The following is a 20,151-nucleotide window of genomic DNA, read 5'->3' on the forward strand; positions in this document are numbered from 1 at the left end:
CATGTTTTTTTTCCCAGTGGTTTCTGCTGGCTGCATTTACAACTGACTGTAAAGAACATAACAGTATAATCTTTTGTCTTTGTTTTAACCTTACATGAGCATTATTAATTTTAGTGACTTCATAGTTGTATATGCTCATTTAACATTAACAGCAATCCTTCGGTTTTACTTGTTTGAGAAATGTATGGCATAACCTTAGCACAATTCCACAGGTTACACATTTTTTTCATAAATGTGCATCTTTCTTAAAGACATATTTATCCACAATCAATACACAATGAATGCAATGCTATATTTCAATATTTGCTTTTATGTGCCTAGAAAACACATTTTCTTCAAGATCATAAACACATCACAACAGGTGTCAACGGGCTTATTCTCTCTTTAATGTATCAGATATCGATGACAGTATTTTAATACAGCAGAACTCTGTTCTAGACATAATAATAATAATAATCATCCAAGAGCATCATAAAAGATACAAGGTCAGAACCATAAAAACAAATAAATACAAAATCAATCTAAATATCTGTGAGCATATTTCTCTTAAATAAGTTATATAAACATCATATAATTATAACAATGACAATGCCAAAAAGGAAAAACTACAACAGTGATGTGCACGCTACAATTAAAAAATAAACCGAAAAAAATGAAGAGTGCACAATTGGTAACAGATTCATATTCCACCTGGGGAGTCGATATACACAAGCAATACACTTTTATATAAAAAAACCTATCTAAAATGAGCACAAAACAACAATGTTGTCCATTAGATGCAGTCTGTTTACATTCGTGAAAACTGTGGGTGGAAACTCTGTGATGCTATAACATTCTAAGAATCTTTACTGCCAGCAATTGACCTTACATCATCTCTGTTGGTTCTATATTGGCAGATATAGGGACAATCTTGAAAGACATGACCTTTTTGTTTATTTAGGACAAGCCGAAATTAAAGCTACTGAGAGAATGGACTATGCACGACCAGGTTTAAAAATGATAAGGAATGTCCCATCGATCATGCAACGTTAAGAAACGCTGTCAAATTCTTTACTGTTGACCAAAATATGAACATAACACAGGAGGGATAACACAGGCAGGATATGTGAAAACTTTAAGCCTCGAGGAAAAGTGTACTGTAATGCTGCAGAAGGGCAAAGCGCTACACACGGTGTGCTAAAGATGGCCAAGATTATGAAATACAGCATAAATGAGCAAACCCACAAAAAAAGGTCTATAAAATAGACTACTACCAATATATGTGGCGTTTAGTGATTTGTCTTCGTTTTATACCGATAAATACTTCCTGTTTGACTTGGTATGTTTCAACCAGTAAATCAGTCAATGGTTTCCTTCTAGCACATCTCTGAAATGTAAATACTTGGTAACTATGAGAGCAACAAGCAGATTTTGCTCTTTTACTGTAGCTTAGCTTAAAAATGATTTGGCATGGCGACAGTACATGATGCCTTGTTTTTCAATTAGAGGTCCTATTTCTACTGTGACTTCTTAGCTACACAATGAATGATGTTCTTCCGGCATTTACGACATGTCATCACATCAGGTCTCCACTTTTCCAAAAGTGCCATCAGGAGGTCTGTAATACTTAGGAAAGGCCTTGAGCTGGAGGCAGTTAAAGGCATACTTGCGACATCCAATGTTCTTCACAGTATTCTCACGGCGGCAGCCCTCACTGGCGGGGAAAAGGGGCGGGGTTAAGGTGTGTAAACACAAGTACAAAAAACAAACCAAACGTAAAGTCATGTTTAAAATGACGAGCAAAAATGATCACAGCCACAAAAAACAGCAGTGTAACTTTAAGCAGTGTAAAGCAGGTGCATTATGGGTACGCAATAATAAGTACACAAACACATCACAAACAACCAAACATGCCAATGAGCCCTCAACTTTTAAGACTTTAAGACACAGGCAGTCAATGCTCTGTACTGAAGAAAAAAATTGGTATAAGTGAAATCTCGAAGATCTTCGCAATCTGCATCGACTGTGTATGAATGCGTATCCGTGGTAAACAAATAGATTGATAAATGCCAGCTATTGCACATGTCCCTGTCTTATTAAGATTTCATGATGTACTTTCCTTATTTACTGATTTTGTGTACATATTAATGGTTGGTATAATGTGCTGACACATTAGTCTAAAGCCATTTTACAGCTTTGTTTTGGTCACAATTGGCCTTATATTATATAGAAAAGAGCAGTGTGAAATTTTGATGAATTCCTTTTGTGTTTTACAGAAGAAAGTCTTGATGGTTTCTAAAGACACTAGGGTGAGTGTATGATGACATTTCCGTTGATGGTAAAGTATCAATTTCATATTACATACTCCTCATTGAAGCTACTTGTAATGGAAACCTTTAAATATGCTATATTTAATGACCCTTCAGGTGTTCAGGTGTAAAATTACACAGAGCAAATAAATCTATAGCGATCAATTCTATTATACAAGGTTATATTTTAATATCATTTAAATTAATATATCAAAACTATGTACTGTATGAAAAATGTGAAATGCTGTAAGAGGAAGAACACCAACAATGCTGCATATTGTATATTATCATTCTAAAATATGATTGACCAAAATAAATAGAGCTATCTATGCATTCATCAAATCTAACCAGTCCACATAAACATTTAATATCTTTAAACACAACGTTTTAAAAAAAAATCCTGATTCAAACCTATCGTGCAAAACCATTTATCAATGCTTCAAAACCTAAATTAACGGCTGTACTTTCCATTCTTTCTAATCTTTAATCTACTACTTTAATCTTACTAACACAACGTAGTCATTAAAACCTCCATTTCCTACTCAAACATCTAGAAAACATAATTTTTTTAAATGAAACTAAGCAGTTTCATGACCCACATTTGATCACATAAACAGACTCACAGAGTCACCCTGACAAAGTACTATAAATGAACCCCTTCGTCCCCAAATATGACTCAAATGGAGAATGAGGTGGTCAATTTCTTAAGTGGGTCATTAAGTTGCTTGTTAAAACATGTTTGCAGCCTGTAAAAGATAGCATGTAAACGGCTATAGTACCAGCTGGGACATGTGGCCTGACAACTTTACAAAGTACAAAGAGGCCATTTTCATTTTGGCACAGAGAAAACAGGAAAAAACAGTCCAGCAAAAATACTGCAACGTCCAATTATATCCGTAAATATTTACACATAAAAAAAGGGAAGAAAGTCAAAACATTATAGCCTACACATCATGAAAAGCGATGACTGTATTTTTGGCAAAAGCAGATACATTCTAGTCATCATTCTTGAACAACACATCTAAACAGATCAAATCTTATTTAAGGATCAAACACAGAATTTGATGCATGCTGTCAATTACACCAGGCAATAATCTGGAAACAAATAAAACATGTTGTTCAGCAATGTTCATATTAAGGTTAATATGAGCTACAAGCATTAAGTAAAAATATGTGTGTGAAAAGTAAGTGAATAAATAAAAAATGGGGTTTGTAAAAATGTAGTTACACAGACTGTAAACTTTAGTTAGACTGCATCTTACGTGTAGATGTAAAACAACCAAACAACAAAATAAAAGGCAACAATTTCAAAATGACAATAAACTTGGAACTTGCAATAAAAGTCTATGTCTTTCTCCTAGTCGAAACATCTGAGACGCAAGTGTCTTCAAAATCATTTGCTATCCATTTAATCATCTCACTGATTTATATGAAGTATTGTATTACAGAGATCTTATCTATGTATCTATCTACGATATAGTTATGGACAGATTAACTCATGGTTATGCAAAGTAACAGGTGCAGTTTGCATCCTTTCTTCCCATTCCTTACCCTTTGCACAAATGAGAAATGTTTAATGACTACACATGCTCACTTGTTCTATGTTAACAAGTTTTAATTAAACCTCAATACATGATTTGAACAGCAGGGGCCGCTGTGTTTATTGCAAACCTGGTGAACCTGGATAAGCTGACATTTATTAAAATCCCAGCTATTAAAAGCACAGAAGTCTTAGTTTGTTTATATTAAAGAGACTTTTGTATAATTCAGTTTTTGTTTGATTCGGAATTTGTTTTAAAATAGCAGTTTAGTTGTTATTTGACATAAAATATATTTTTATTTTACAAATGTGCATCCTTGAGAAATAATAAAAGAGCAGTTATAATTTCTTATTTGTCTCAGAAAAAAAATCATACAGTGAGATGATATCAGTATCGTGAATTGCATCGTGGGCTAAGTGCATTTTGACATCCCTAGTATGTAGTAATCCACAGCTTGCCTCACATACAGTCTAAAACGTATTTCAACATTGCCTTAAACCAAAAAACACAAAATTCTGACAAATATATCAAATAAATTGACTGCCAATCATCTCCTGTCAGCCAGCATTGAAAACAACTTTCAAGTAAAAATATAAAAAAGCAATTGTTTTAGCTTAACCGTATATTTAAATTTCCCTGATATAATATACAATCTTGTATGGCCAGATTTAATTGTCTCATTTGTTGTGCAATAAAAGAGCAAATCTCGTGCTAAACGTGGGAAGACATGGGCACACATAACACCCTAAAGTGCGGTACGTTTTTTAAAGCGCGATGATGCTTTAGATTAGCTTTGGCAAGGCCTTAGCATTGCATTTAAATAGAAACACATGGAAGACGTAAAAATAAATAAAATCACAGGAATTTTAGGATATTTTTACAGAAACAATCTCATATATTGCATATACGAGAAATTAAGTATTTAACACAAATAAATTTGATATTATAAGAATATTGAATCAATAAATTAATGTCTTAAATATATATATATATGGATATCTGTTCAATGCACCCCCTAAAATAATTCATATTACTTGTAATTTCACAATTAAATGTACAAATCCATCAGGTTTTTATTAATATCACCCAAAATTACCAAGGGAGAGAGGATAGAGAAATATATATAGGTAAGGCAGGAGGAAAGACCAAGACCTTTAGGCTGGCTGTTAGCGGGAAGAGCTGCTATCAGCCAAAGAGAAATCAGCATTTTCTACTCAACACAGAGAAGTGACTGAGTGGAGGAACAGAGAAAAAGTGCTGAGAGAGCTGGAGCGAGGAAGAGAGAGTGGGAAATAAGGAAATCTGGTTCAGCTGCAGCGGAGTTTGGCCAGCAGGTAGGCTATGCTGAGGAACACCCAGACGATGAGCAGGTTTGGGCTCAGGGCCAGAAGAGGCAGAGAGTACAGCAGACTGGGGTCCAGCCTGAAGTCACGTACGGGCATTAAGCCGCTCAGGTTCTTCTGAATTACCCCCTCCCTGGTCCCAATGCTGCAGAGAGGATCAGGGACGGGGATAGAGCAGCGTCCAATGGGGACAGACATAACGTGGGTTATGTGTGGCGACATGCACAGGATGATGGGTAACATGACCAGTGAGGTGGATCCAACATTAATGAGGTTTATAAAATGACAAAATAAGAAGATAAAAATTGCCAAAAGGAAATAGGTTAAGACAAAACAAATTATAAAAGACATTAAAGAAAAATACATGAACAGGAAAGTATGAAAAATAAAAAAGAGAAGAGAAAGAGAGAATAAAGAAAGAAAATTAAAAGCAGTGTTCCGCATCTTAGGCGTCTAAAGAAAAGTAAGAGAGATGCGTTTTCCATGTTGGACAGAAGGGGGCGTAATTTGTTGCAGCCGCCATCACTGGGCCATGCAATACAAGCTTTTTTCCCAGCATGCAACAGGCCAAAAGAGCCACATCTAACACATCGACTGCAAAATAGACAGTGTCTCTGTTTCAGAGTTTGAAAGAGTGAGACAGCCAGCCGTGAGTGGATCCAGCTTGTGAATAAAGTGTTTTATGCTGCAAAGTTTATAAAAGGAACCTTGTCACATCCAAATTGACAGCTGGCTTTCTTTTGGATCACCCAAACACGTTTGACTTTGCATTGACTTCTGCTACATAAGCAGTATAACATATTTTTATTCTTCCATTATGTCATAGACTTTAGACAACACAACACAGTTTTCGAGAGAAGTTGTTCATCACTGAAAACAGTGATCTCTCATTACGATAAATATAGTCCCTAATTCAAAACATAGTTCTCACAGGTGCTAAATAATATATATGGTGGGTAAATATTCTCATTTTACTCATTGGCCAATGTGACATACAGTAACTCACAGAAGTGTGTACACCCCTGATATTTTTGTAAATATTTTATTATATCTTTCACGTGACAACACTGAAGAAATTACACTTTGCAAGAATGTAAAGTAGTGAGTGTACAGCTTGTATAACAGTGTAAATTTGTGTGGCCTCTTCCACTCCTCCATGACGACATCACGGAGCTGGCGATTGTTAGAGATGAGGATGCAGTTTGAGATTCTCAATAGGGTTTAGGTCTGGAGACATGCTTGGCCAGTCTATCATCTTTACCCTCAGCTTCTTTTGGGGTCATTATCATGTTAGAATACTGCCCTGCAGCCCAGTCTCCGAAGGGAGGGAATCATGCCCTGTTTCAGTATGTCAAAGTACATGTTGGCAATCATGGTGCCCTCAATGACCTGTAGCCCCAGACCATGACACTCCCACCACCATGCTTGACTGTAAGGCAAGACACACTTGTATTTGTACTCCCCACCTGGTTGCCGCCACACAAGCTTGACACCATTTGAACCAAATAAGTTTATCTTGGTCTCATCAGACCACAGGACATGGTACCATCCATGTCCTTAGTCCGCTTGACTTCAGCAAACTGTTTGTTGGCTTTCTTGTGCGTCATCTTTAAAAGAGGCTTCCTTTTGGGACGACAGCCATACAGACCAATTTGATGCAGTGTGCGGCGTATGGTCTGAGAACAGGCTGACCCCACACCGCTTCAACCTCTGCCCCAATCCTGGCAGCACTCATACGTCTAATTCCCAAGACAACCTCTCGATATGATGCTGAGCACGTGCGCTTAACTTCTTTGGTCGACTTTGGCGAGGCCTATTCTGAGTGGAACCTGTCCTGTTAAACCGCTGTATGGTCTTGGCCACCGTGCTGCAGCTCAGTGTCAGGGTCTTGACAATTTGGACATGTTCACTTAGGGGTGTACTCACTTTTGTTGCCAGCGGTGTAGACATTATTGGCTGTGTGTTGAGTTATTTTGATGGGACAGTTATTCAAGCCGTACACTCACTACTTTCCATTGTAGCAAAGTTTCATTTCTTAAGTGTTGTTACATGAAAAGATACAATAAAATACTTACAAAATGTGAGGGGTGTACTCACTTCTGTGAGATACTGTAATACAAGTTTAGAATATCGAACATATTGGTACAGCAGCAGAGCGGTAATTCATGCACATTGCAACAAAGCGTATTTCGATATATAACAGCAACAAAGCCAATGTCCTGAGCTTATGTTGCCTCCATTTGTAATTACTAAATTTATTCAAACATATCTTTATTTAAAAGCACAAAAGCTGAACAAACAAGCAGATTCAGGTGTGATGTAAAGTCCCATCACACTCTACAGGAACCATTTGTATTACTGTCTGGTTCTCTTGTAGAGTTTAAGGGAGGATGCAAGATGGAAAAATAGGATAGCCAAGGTACAAAGTAACAAATACTTTTGTCTGTATTTCGCTAAACAAAAGCAAAAATTCAAAACAACAATTTGATCCAATGCAGGCTATAAAATAACCACGCATTTGTTACAAAATGTATCATTCAAAACACCAAGAAGCCAAAAAGCAGTGATAGTTGGGGGTCCTAAAGGGGAAGCCATGCTAACTCGAGAGAAAAAGAGAAAGACACATCGAGAGCCATCGAGAGAGTACAGACAACAAATGTTCAACATTTTCACATCACCTCCATGCTCCTATTGTAACTTCCAGGAACTATTGAGGGGCTCCATGAACCGCCATTGCTGTGAAATGAAGGTTCCATTGGAGTCTACAGAGTTGATGCGACTCTCCCTCTCAACGGCTCTGGACACATCCAAAGCATGCGGTGCCATCTGAATTGCAATCTAGGCAGGTGCTCACATGTCTTACCTGCGCATGCAGTCCAGGGCCTGTGTGAAGACCTGCGGGGCCATGCCGTGCTCGTGCTGCAGGATGAGGCACTGCTCCAGTGTCACCGACATTGCAGTGCGGTCCTTTGCACTTTTACAGCTGGTAAAGCGAACTCCGTTCAGACGCCGGCAAATCTGAGAACGAAGAAAGTACAGATGCAGTCTGTGTTTACTGCAATTTGCTACGATCAGTCACATTCTACTCTTAATCGTGTGATAAATGGGTTGCCAGATCTTACCCAATTAACCCAATGAGCCCAGAACAAATACCAGGACTCAAAACAAAGTCACATGTCACCCTCATACATAAATTGTCAATTTATAGTCACTGTTATGCATTATACACGATTATGTTTTCTTGGAATTCCCTCTACAGTAAAATAACATACTGTTTTCATAAATTACTTTAAAAATGTTATTTCAAAATCTATCCACAATGAATGAGTGAACAAAGCCATTGTATCTTAAACCAGCGAAATATCACTTGGCAACAGCCTGTAACCCAAATAGCCCACCTCTGCAGGAAAACCGCAGGCCTGGCAACCCTACAGTTACTGTAAGTGCAACAAAAATGTAAAGCACTAAAAAAATATTATTTGCACTAGCTGTTACATTATATATTTACATAATGGACTTACAGCATATTTAAATGCCTATGCCAGACTAAATAAATAAAGTGGAAATAAAAAAAAGACCCGAGACCAACAGCGTATGACTTATTTCAAAGTCTACCATAACTAGTCTGCAGATGGCTTTTGGATTGATATTCTGTATATCTTTTGTTATGAAATTCATACATATTTAGATTTTGAATTTACATTTTTAAATGAATTGATAAGTTACCTCAGCAGCCTGCCACAAGATATCTACATTTTTATTTTTCCTAGCATGAACATTCTGGCCGAGGAACCGCAGTAGTTCTGGGAGACACGTTTGACTACGAGATTGAGGGAGACCTGAGGGGAAAGACGAATGAAAGTGAACCAGAGCCCATGCGACAATCTCAGTTTTCAGAGAGGAGAAAAATAGATTTTTTGATTTACAGTCGTCAGGTAAAACTTCCTTGAACTGCTGGTAGTAGGAATTCAGTCGTGCCAGACTCTCCAGATTGATAACCTCCTGAAGTGACGTGTCTCCAAACCTTCGAAACAGAAAAACTCACAATAGATACGTGCACAACATGGATTATGGGCCAACAATTGAAATCAACGATCCAAAGACGATTTAAGGAAACACAGAGCATCCAAAATATGCCAAACAATATTATATCAGAAACAAACATTACAATTTAACACTATTGGCTACGTTACGTAACCACTATCAGGACTGTTTTATATAATAAGGACTCACTTCTCTGCAAGTGTTTGCTGCTCGTTGATGCCTACGTTGAACAGCACCGGCTGTACCCGCAGCAGCATGCCATTCTGAATCTCTCTCGGCAATGCATCAAACATGCACCCTGGGAGAGGGATCCGAACGTTGAACCCGTCTCGATTTCCGGTGATTACAGGAAGCATGTCGGGAGATGAGGTAGAGACGGCCTGCGTCACCTTGAACGTCACGTTTCGAAGGTCCATTATTCCCACACTCATGTCCTCTAACATAGCCAACTCCTCTCCTGTGACACGCAAAAAATGGGGCAAACATATGCAATGTGATTTAAAACAGAATATAATGCAACACACTTTTATGTTAAATGTATTTGCCGGGATTTTAACTCAGTTGAGCAAGTGTGTGTTTACCGTAAGTACTTAATAGACACTCAAACTGAGCGAGCAGACCAATGGTGTACAGTTGTCTTAGGTAGCCGTCGTCACGGAGACAGTTTCTCAGCTTGATGATAAAGCCACAAATCAGTGCTGTGAGCTTAAGAGAGTGGGGAAGAGAGAAAAACAGAACAGAAATACATGTGAGATAGACTTTGAAAAAGGGTTTAAAGGAGTTGTGCATAGCAAATATTATAGTTAACATAATGTTGTTTCAAACTTACATTTTCATGGAACACAAACCAAATTTTATATTTTAAATCTGAACAGAACTTTTGCTATCAATTTATTATTTATACTATTTTTTACTGATTGTGTGGGTCTGTCCAAATCTTGTGTCTAGCCCACATCTGTGCAAAAAAACAATGACATTATGCAATCATTTTTAGAATCTTTGGATTAAAATTATCCATATATTATGCTTTTTTGAAACAATTTGAATGGTAAAATTTTGTTCTATTGTGTGACTACAATAAGATCATTTACAAGTCAAAGGCTTAAATAGGATTTGTTGTTCATGCTGAATCAAATTCAAATTCAGTTTTATTCTAAAACGATTAAAACTATATTATTAAAACTAGATTGATCTACTTTTGTGTTCCATGGGAACAAATATTACAGAACATGGGCGCAAGAAAATATGACAAAATTGTAATTTTGCAGTAAAACGAGTCACCCCAAAATGAAAATTCTCTCATAATATACTGCCATCCCAAATGTACACTCGAAGTCAAAAGTTAAGGCACACTTAAAAATGTTTCTCATGATCTTTTAAAGTCTTTTAATATGAAGGTGTAGATTGCAAAGTTTGGAATCACTTTTGTAGACAAAATATAAGTGTTCCAACATATACATTTCTTTGATTAGAAAACTAGACCAATTAATAATTAAAAAGGAGCAAATAAAAGTCCAGCATAGATGGAAGTTCTTTCAATACTTTTTAAAAGTTTCCTAAATTGAGACCTTAAGAAGCTGGATGATAAAATGCAGAGAGAACGATTTCGCAAATTAAAGTCAAAGAGTGACAACTTTGAAGACGCTAAAATATTACATTAATGCATTTGCCAGACACTTTTATCTAAAGCTACTTATATTGCATTATACTATACATTGTATCGGAGTACGTGCAATCCCTGGGATGGAACCCATGACCATGACCAGTAAAGCTAAGTTAATTTATTAATTTAATTATTATTTATTTAATTTATTTTTCACAACCTATAACGCGTAGTGTTACAATTGTGTTATTCCATGGTTTTGATGAGTTAACTACTATTACAAAATGTGAAAAAGCGTAAATGAACTGTAAGTGTTTTCAAACTTTTGACTCTCAGTTTATGACCACCTTTCTTTAACTGAACTGAATTTTATTCGTCTGCTTTTTTATATCTGTTACTTCATATACATTTATAGTTCCAAAAATGTATTTAAATGTATCTCAAATAAAAAGTAAAAATGACTCCTGTAGATGAAATGCCTGTGGAATTAATGCCTAAAATAAACTATTTGGCTTTTAAATGACTTATATTGAGGTTATTTAGCTAAATTGAAACTTGAAGTGTATTTTTGTTAATTTTCTAGGTTTTTACCATGTGTGTAAAAAAACTTACTGTCTGGCAGAAGACCACGTCTCGCCGATACTGCAGACTAAGGTCCATTGCGATGGTGGGGGCGCTGTCTTGCATAAGCAGGAAAACCATGGACCTCTTGGCCTTGTCACTCATCATGGCCACACACTCCGTTAAGGTAGTCAACAGGGGATACAGAGCCTCACTCCACTCACCTATAACACACACACAAGCTTCCATGTTTATCTATTCAACGCATATTTATACATTCAACCCTTGTATAAACGCAATGACAGGATGTTAAAGTTCTAAAAATTTCAAAATAAGAAATAAGTTGTTTCCGTTCATTATTATTGTTACAAGTTTACTTGTTTCGCACTGAAATGTTATCTCATGGGTGAATGAGAGATGAGGTAATTTACACGAGGAGGCATGTCTATAGAGAAAGCTCAGAAGAGAGGGCGGATTTATTTCCCCTTTAATGCTGTAGATAGCTTTTTATTGCTAGCTGCTGCAACACTGCCTCATACCCTAGCCTAGCTCAAAGTTTTAATACATTCAGGATATACATCGTTAGATAAATAAACATGTCCTGCAATAAAAACATTGCAGTTCAGTAAAATACGCCATTTCACTGATATGGGAGAAATTTGTACACATTATTAATGATAGAAGATTTACATCTTACAATAACAAGATGAAAGACAACAGATAACATAAAATAAACACTTATTTAGCATCGCGCATAAGCTTATGGGAGGGGGAGGGGCTCTTACCTGGGTAACTCTCCTCTCCACTACTGCTGCTGCCATCTAGAGGGACTGAGGTGCGACATGCAACAGTTACAATGCGTAAAGCATAGCAGACAAAGCTCACGTGGACGTTAGGTCATCTTGATTTAATTCAACGAAACATACAACACACTGATAAAGAAAAGAAAATTTAAAATATTTTTCACTAAAGTGCAAAGTGGAATGTTTTTCTAGTAATAAACAGTGTGTAATGTTAAAATAGGAGATTTAAAAAATGCTATAGACCACTGTACATTGCAGCATGCTTGCATCAGAGCCATTGAGAGATAGAGTTGCGTCAACTCTGTTGACTCCAATGGAACAGTTTTTTCACAGCAAAAGCGGTTCATATAAGCTCCCAATAGTTCCCTGAAGATACTAGTAACCCATGGAGCTGCGGTTAAACAGACCGATTGTTGCAAACTTTTAACCCATTTAAAAACGCAAGTCATTAAATGAATAAAAAATGAAAGAAATAAAACATTTAAAGAGAAAACATTACTTATTGGAACTATCTGAAGGCTCCATGAATCAGGTGTATGTGAAAATTGTGAACATCCGTTGACGCGACTCTCTCTTTCAACGGCTCTGGCTGGTATAGCCAAGTGAGGAACTGGCACAGACAGTCAGCAACAGACAGCCTGTGAGCATGCTAACCAGCTAGCTAATCAAATGAGAGCACCCGGTCACATGCTCACAGTAGGCAAATATGCTCAGTCAAACAACAGAGTGCTCCAGAAACACAGAGCCAAGAAGAGACCCACAAAGAGTCAACATACAATAAACATACATAATGGCATTAAAATGACTTTTTTAGAATAATATGGTTCTGCTGCTCTTGCAGAGCCAAATATAAGTAGATAAACAAACACAAACATAATAAGACTCTAATAAGAGACACAGAATATTACACACAATAGTCAGACCATCAAACACAAACATATTTAGACTCTAATAAGAGACACACAGAATATGACATACATAGATGCCTAGGTTCAACAAATGAATAGATATGATGAGAAGTGGCAGGAAAATTCAAGCCATGAAAGTCATAAAAAACTGTATCAAATCTGGTTGCTATAGCCACGTGCAATCTGCTTGGAGACAAACAGGTGATGGTGTGTGTGTATGTTCATGTGCATGTGTGAAAGAGAGGGTGAAGACACGGTAAAGACACACAAAAAAAAAAAGAACAGGTTAGTACAAGCATGCGTCTGAACTGTTATAGACATACAGACAAAATGAACATAAATTGGTGCCAAAGGCAGAAACACATAACATACACATCTGACAAGACTATGCTCGCTTAAGTGAATTCATGCTGTTCTTAAAAAAACAATGAAAGTAGAAAGTGAAAAACTAGATGAGAGAGAGAGAGAGAGAGAGAGAGAGAGAAAGGCACCTACAGGCATATGTTTCTGCATTAGCAGGACATGCAGGGTTCAGATCAGGTGGTGAGGATGAGAGTGGTGGTGATGATGGTGGTGGTGGTGAGGGTGACTGCCGCTCTGGTTCAGGGGGGGAGGAAGACTCCTCCATGCAGACAGGATTGATCCAGAATGCTTTTTTTCGCCTGTTACCTTTCTTAGTGGCGCCGCCCTGCTGGTCAGCCTGGAACATGTCCTCGCTGCTGCTGCTGCGCAGTCTATCCCTCTGCAGCAGTTTGTCCACTCGCTGGATTATACACTCCAGACTTTTGTCGACATTCACCCACACATTTTCCTGTAACATCAAGCAAAAACAAATAAGCTGGAGACTAAAAATGCAAGGCATGTTGAATTTCATCTGGGTTAAGTTGACCCATTCCAATCTGTCTAACTTTTGTTCTTCTGTGGAAAACAAATGAAGACATTAGAAAAAATGTCTTCGAGTATAATGAGTTATAGTTATATGCCATTGGAGATAATTGGTCTTTAAAGGCAGCTCACTTACCCATTCTTCCTCATGCCAATCGACGTGGAGGGACGAGCGACTGTTCCTCCCGCTCCACTTGGCCAACAGTGTGTCCTGGTCGTTCCTCAGCACCACCTGCTCCAAGTCAGCCGAGGGGGAGTTTTTTGAGGCGATGTACTCCGGTCTGGCTGCGTTCAGGGCCTGCACTGCAGACGCCAGGAGCTTACATTCACACACCGTCACCAACTGCCGTGTCTGAGAGAGAGAAAAAAGTATAACCACAACCTCAGGCAATTCGTAGTGCACAACATAAGCATACAGATTTAAACCAAAAGGTCTGTAAGGTCAAGAGAAACATTTCATTCAATAACTATAAACTATAAAAGGTAGTCATGTCTGTACAGTACATTCATTAATGGAAACACACACAGTACAAAATGCGCCATTGATTTCAATCTAAAGGGCCGTTAAGTTATATCTACTATGGCACCCACCTTATCTGTCAGGATAGCAAGAGTTCTCTCCATGCCATTAGCGGAACGGTCCTTCGCGGCACGAGACAGCCGTTCCGCATAGTAGCTGACCTGAGTCTTGAGCGTGTTGATGTGGGAGATGATCTCTTTGGCACGGACAATATCCTGAGGGATGTAGACGATGGATTGGGAGCTGGACAGAGCACTGCTGCAGAGCCAGAGAGAACTTGATTACTTAAACACACCATAATAGAATAATACACACGCACACGGACAGCAACAGAAATATCATGAGAGTACAATTTATTTAGACATTGATATGCCACAGTTTTGAGAGGCACCAAACACTTTGGGTCCTCAATGTTCCTATTTCTAAGTTACAGAGGAAAAGAGGTGCTCCTGGAGAGTGGTCCCATCCGCTCTCTGAACGATAGACAGCGGATCAACACTAAAGAGTGTCTATGATGGCTGAACCCAGCAGCAATCTTCCGGTCTCTCTTGTGAAACCAACACGGAAGTGACTGAAACTGCAATTTGTGAGACTGGCTCCAAAACAGAACATAATCTCATTGATCCCCATGTTAAAAACTTTACAGTAGAAAAAAAACATGCTTGCAGCCTGGTACAAAAAATATTTTGGTCTCTATAGCTAATTTTGTTGTTCATGACAACTGTGAGGGGGGGGGTATTTTTACTCATCCTTTTAAATTAAGCCTTAAAATTCTGCATAATAAAGAGCGTTGTCACTTGAGTGACAGGTGGTTTCACCAACCAGGCAGCTCAGCTCCACCCATGTCCCGCCTTTATGCCCATTTTTGTATATCCAGAAGAGACGTGCTGTGACACTCTGCCAAGATGGCGGCTGAATATATGGGCTGAACATACAACAGCATTTCTGAAACCATGTGGGGTTGAATGAGTCCCACAAAACATGTAATCTATACATCCAGTTCAGATATTAGCTAAATATCAAAAGTATAAGATAAAAACACGTTAACGTTAATGCATTAGCTAAAATGAATTAACAATGACCAATACTTCTACAGCATTTATTAATCTTAGCTCATGTTAATTTTCGCATTTACTAATACACGTTTAAAATCAATCATTTTAACTGCTAATATTAGTTAATGCACAATGATCTAACAAGAACAGCTGTGTTGACATTAACAAAAAATAATAAATCCACATTTTTAGTTCGTGGCTAACGTATTTACGATAAGATTGTATTTGTGAACATTAGTAGTGTTAATTAAATAAAATTAGTGGTGGGCATAGATTAATTTTTTTAATCTAGATTAATCTAGATTAATTCCAAGATTAATCTAGATTAATCTAGATTAAAATGGCTCATTTGAATTCTGCCGAAGGCATTCAGAATGTGTGCTACCCAAATAATGACTAAAAGTAAGTCTTTGAGAACGGGTGTCTAAAGCCAGGTGGCGCATTAGACCAGGGGCTCATCTCCTGTTTCCAAAATGCATCACAAACTGCTTGAGAAAGCTGTTCTACTATGATAATTGGTGATGAAAATTAAATTATGTTCAATAAAATGAACTTGTGACTCCTGAGATAGGCGCAGGCTCCCCGTGACCCGAGGTAGTTCGGATAAGCGGTAGAAAATGGATGGATGGAAAATGAACTTGTGTTTACTTCCGCATTAGCTAAGGGATTCTTTGCGTTTAGGTGGTACTTGAGACTGGAAGAGCTCCTACAGTACATTTACATTTAGTCATTTAGCAGACGCTTTTATCCAAAGCGACTTACAAAGAGTGAGGGAGCAACAAGCGATATGTCATACAGGAGCCATAATACATTAGATCTCAATACAAAGTTACTGATTTTAACTAAAGCTAGACCACTACCTGTTGAGAGAAAGTGTTTTTTTTAAACCAATTCCGCATTGCACAAGGTGCAAACAACCTTAGTCTTGTCGATGTTTCCATTGGGAAGCTTTTTTAAAATTAATATTCCCTGAAGCAAACCCGGCGGCTTCATAGCTGCATCCATGTTAGCACGTCACGTTTGATGCGGTAATTTCACAGTAACGTTATGTTGTGTTCAGACCAAACGCGAATGGCGTGTCAAGCGCGAGTGATTTATATGTTAATGCAAAGAGCCAATAGACCTACTTGCTGCGCGAATCGCGCGAATGAAGCCCTGGTCATAAGATGATGAGGCGGCTTCTGCTTCCGCTTCCGCGAATGACGCGAATCACGCGAGTTGAAAAATCTCGTTCTCGCTCCGTACAGTGCAGTTAAGCTGGTATACATCCGCGCTAAAATATCAAGGTGAAAGTCATCATAGCTTGCGTAGTATAGACCCAGCTCCCAACCCAACTTTGAGAATAGATTAACGGCGACAATTTTTTTAACGCGCGATAAGAGTCTCACTGCGTTAACGCCGTTAACGCCGTTAACGGCCCACCACTAAATAAAATATTTAAGAAAATAAAGTCCAATGGGGTCCAATGGGCTTAGCCCGAAGGAGCGACGTGGGGCCACCCTCCCGTGGACCCACCACCTGCAGGAGGGACCGTAAGGGGCCGGTGCTAAGTGGATCGGGCGGCAGTCGATTGTACGACCGGAGCAGGAGCAGGTGCAGGAGCTTCATATCCGAGGCCATGGTTCTCAGTCGGAAAAGGGTGGCTTGCCCACTACAGGTTGGTTGACTGTTCCTGCCTCAAGTGGAGTTCAAGTATCTGGGGGTCTTCTTCACGAGTGAGAGAAGGATGGAACGGGAGATTGACAGACGGATCGGTGCAGCTTCTGCAGTAATGCGGTCGCTGTACCGGTCTGTCGTAGTGAAGAAGGAGCTGAGCCGCAAGGCAAAGCTCTCGATTTAACGGTCAATCTACGTTCCTACTCTCACCTATGGTCATGAGCTGTGGGTCATGACCGAAAGGACAAGATCCCGGAAACAGGCGGCCGAAATGAGCTTTTGTTGAGAGAAACCGTCTATATAATATCAACACAATATTAACAACCAAATACTTTGTCAAGTAATTTGTCAAACAAATATCTTAATCAACCTTAGTTTTTCTCCATATATACAACATACCTCATACTGTAATTTAAATATCTGGACATCATTTTTGGTCAGTAGTGCATGAAAATTTTTTTGTACTAGTTAAATCTATTACAATCACAACTGGGCAGGGATTTCATACGACACAGAAACATCAAACAGGAACTACAGATATAAATGCGTGGGTGCTTAAGATAGACAAATATAGCTTTATCACTCTTGTAGAAAGAACAGTGAAGGGATGATGGAATCATGGATCAATGAACATCACATGGTATAAACATTTCGTGCAGAAAATTTAAACAAACCACCAAAACAAACAAACAAAAATAAGTCCAAATAAACTCACCATTCCTCCTCATAAATGCTGAACACGCAATAAAAGCAAAACACGCAATTAAATGTAAGAAAAAGGAACCAAGCTTAATCTTAACTTATCCTATGAGAATTTCAACTGATAACAGAAGCAAAGCAGCACACAAAAGCATCCCAGAATGAAAAGAGCATATGAGCAATAAGAGATAATGGTTTTGAAAACAGATATACGTTCAAAATGATCGACATAAATGAAGCTTTGGCAAAGCATTGGCTGTGTGTTTATTCAAAGGCTCTCTCATGGAGATACTTTCAAAAACACATATCAAAACATAGAAAGGAAACAGACCAACTAAAAGGTAAAACACCAGATGGCTGATACAAAAACTAGAAGGATGTAAATCTAACAGCCAACTGTCCCTAAGGTCTGAGCCACAGTCACATGTTAGCTTCGCATTTACATTCAAACCAATGCACTCGCAGTTTAGCCTGCATCTTTAAAACTTGACCTAAACTTACAGTTTTTTGGCCTCCTCAAATTTTTGCAGGAGTTTCCGCAGACCGCCACTTTTGAAGCCTTGGCAGTGAGCTGCAGGGGCGCCGATCGTGACCACATCATAAGTGTGATCTAGAAACACAGACACACCCATCACAATGTCCATAAATATGATTGTTTCGCCCTGTAATTTAAATAAGTACCAAGTAAACGAGTGTGTCAGTTGTAATTATTACTGCTGCGGTAACATGCAAAAGTCAAAGCTATTATTCAGTTGCTGTAATGTAATAACTAACAACAACTTTGCAAAATTCCTTCCACAGCAATCTCGTGTGTCCAGTATATCGGTATATATTTTGAAACGATGATTTCATCACCTCAGTGCGTAAAGTTTATCTCTGTGGTTGAAATGCTCAAAGATACTTTTCATTGTAGTGATGAATATATCATTATGATTCACCACCCGCCTTCACTCAGTTCCATTAATGAGTAATACAACATACTCTTTCACAGCCTATATTCAGGGATATGGAGATATGAAATGCTACAACCCATACTTATTTTTAATAAAAGGAAATAATAGTGTGAATTTAAGATTTGAGGATCACAGTTCTCATTATGAACAAAATATGGCCAAAACAAAGTGTTTTTAGGTTTGTTTTGGTGAATTAAAAATTATACTGGTTGTTAAAGCAACACTAGAGGGTTTTTTTACCTTAAAATAATCTCCCTAAAATTATTTTAGTGATAGGACAACTCTAACTGGACGAATTTTACTACCGCTGCTACCTAAGCAACCCTCTATCGGCTGAAATCACACTTGTAACTTTGGTGTGTGGGGTAGCCCCGCCCATTACCTGCTTGTTTTACTCGTAGCCTGGGTGAAGTGCAACAGGTTGGAAAACAGATAGAGACCTTGCCTTCCTGTTACTGGATTTGAAAGCCTTATATGTACATTTTTCTTGCTGTCCTGTCCTTTTGAGCTTATTAGATATTAGACTGTGCTCAGGATGTTTATTGGTGTACTATAAGGTAGACTAGAGATAATGGAATGTTACCGGGTTTCAATAGCTTACGTAGCATGATCGTGTCTCGTCACAAATTTCGTTTTATAATAAATAAATAAATGTTTAATGGTCAAAAGTTGCTGATTCCTTAGTTCATGCACGTAGACTAATTTTATCGGTATCTATAGTTACTATGCTAGCCACTTTTTCCATAGCGAGTTAAAGTTAGTGATTGCTCTTATTACACAAAGCACAACGCCTGGCCGCAAGTGTGTTTTTCCGAAAATTGTATTATAGAAAATTATTTTTGTTGGTTCCTAAACACATTCGCGTCCATGCGTTGTGTTTTGGGTGAATGGATATCCGCTATGTAGCTAGAACGCTATGCGCTAACGGCTAACAACCACCTGCTTCCTCAGAATCAAGCTTGAGCTATTAGTATAGCCCAGCAGTAAACCCGGCAGGAGTCAAAAGAGTGCTTTAGTACATCCACAGTTTAAGATATGACATGATGTAACACCGGTTTCTGCTTTGTCAAGAAATTCACGTGTATTGCGCTGCCCACGGGGAAGCTTATACAGCGACAGTATTTGCGACACTGATAACAAACAATTGCAGTTATCAACCACATGGGGGAACCATAAGCAAAAGTTCTCTAATGTTGCTTTAAACATCTTTAAACTGGTTTATGATAATGATAGGTGGGTGTAATAGGCGGGGGCGAATTTGGGCCACCACCTACTCTGACACAAACATCTTT

General features: G+C 38.3%; 1 protein-coding gene across 8 annotated transcripts in view; it reads right to left on the bottom strand.

Annotated features, from left to right (window-relative positions):
- Positions 1-364: 364 nt before the first annotated feature.
- inpp4ab (inositol polyphosphate-4-phosphatase type I Ab) overlaps positions 365-20,151 on the bottom strand; it is a 42,278-nt gene continuing 22,491 nt past the window's right edge. For 2 of the 8 annotated variants that reach the window (XM_056750103.1, XM_056750102.1), the window contains 13 exons: positions 18,408-18,516; positions 17,923-17,940; positions 14,568-14,754; positions 14,113-14,328; positions 13,587-13,902; positions 12,166-12,210; positions 11,432-11,604; positions 9,798-9,921; positions 9,406-9,673; positions 9,099-9,196; positions 8,899-9,011; positions 8,036-8,190; positions 1,551-5,317 (listed from right to left, as the gene is read on the bottom strand). In XM_056750103.1, the coding sequence (XP_056606081.1) occupies positions 5,137-5,317; positions 8,036-8,190; positions 8,899-9,011; positions 9,099-9,196; positions 9,406-9,673; positions 9,798-9,921; positions 11,432-11,604; positions 12,166-12,210; positions 13,587-13,902; positions 14,113-14,328; positions 14,568-14,754; positions 17,923-17,940; positions 18,408-18,516 (2,003 nt within the window). In that variant the 3' untranslated portion in view covers positions 1,551-5,136. Of the gene's footprint in view, positions 5,318-8,035; positions 8,191-8,898; positions 9,012-9,098; positions 9,197-9,405; positions 9,674-9,797; positions 9,922-11,431; positions 11,605-12,165; positions 12,211-13,586; positions 13,903-14,112; positions 14,329-14,567; positions 14,755-17,922; positions 17,941-18,407; positions 18,517-20,151 lie in introns of all 8 variants that reach the window. The other 6 variants (XM_056750106.1, XM_056750107.1, XM_056750110.1 and 3 more) reach the window with 6 other exon arrangements.

This window comes from Triplophysa dalaica, chromosome 6, assembly GCF_015846415.1.
Source record: "Triplophysa dalaica isolate WHDGS20190420 chromosome 6, ASM1584641v1, whole genome shotgun sequence".
Lineage (NCBI taxonomy): Eukaryota > Metazoa > Chordata > Actinopteri > Cypriniformes > Nemacheilidae > Triplophysa > Triplophysa dalaica.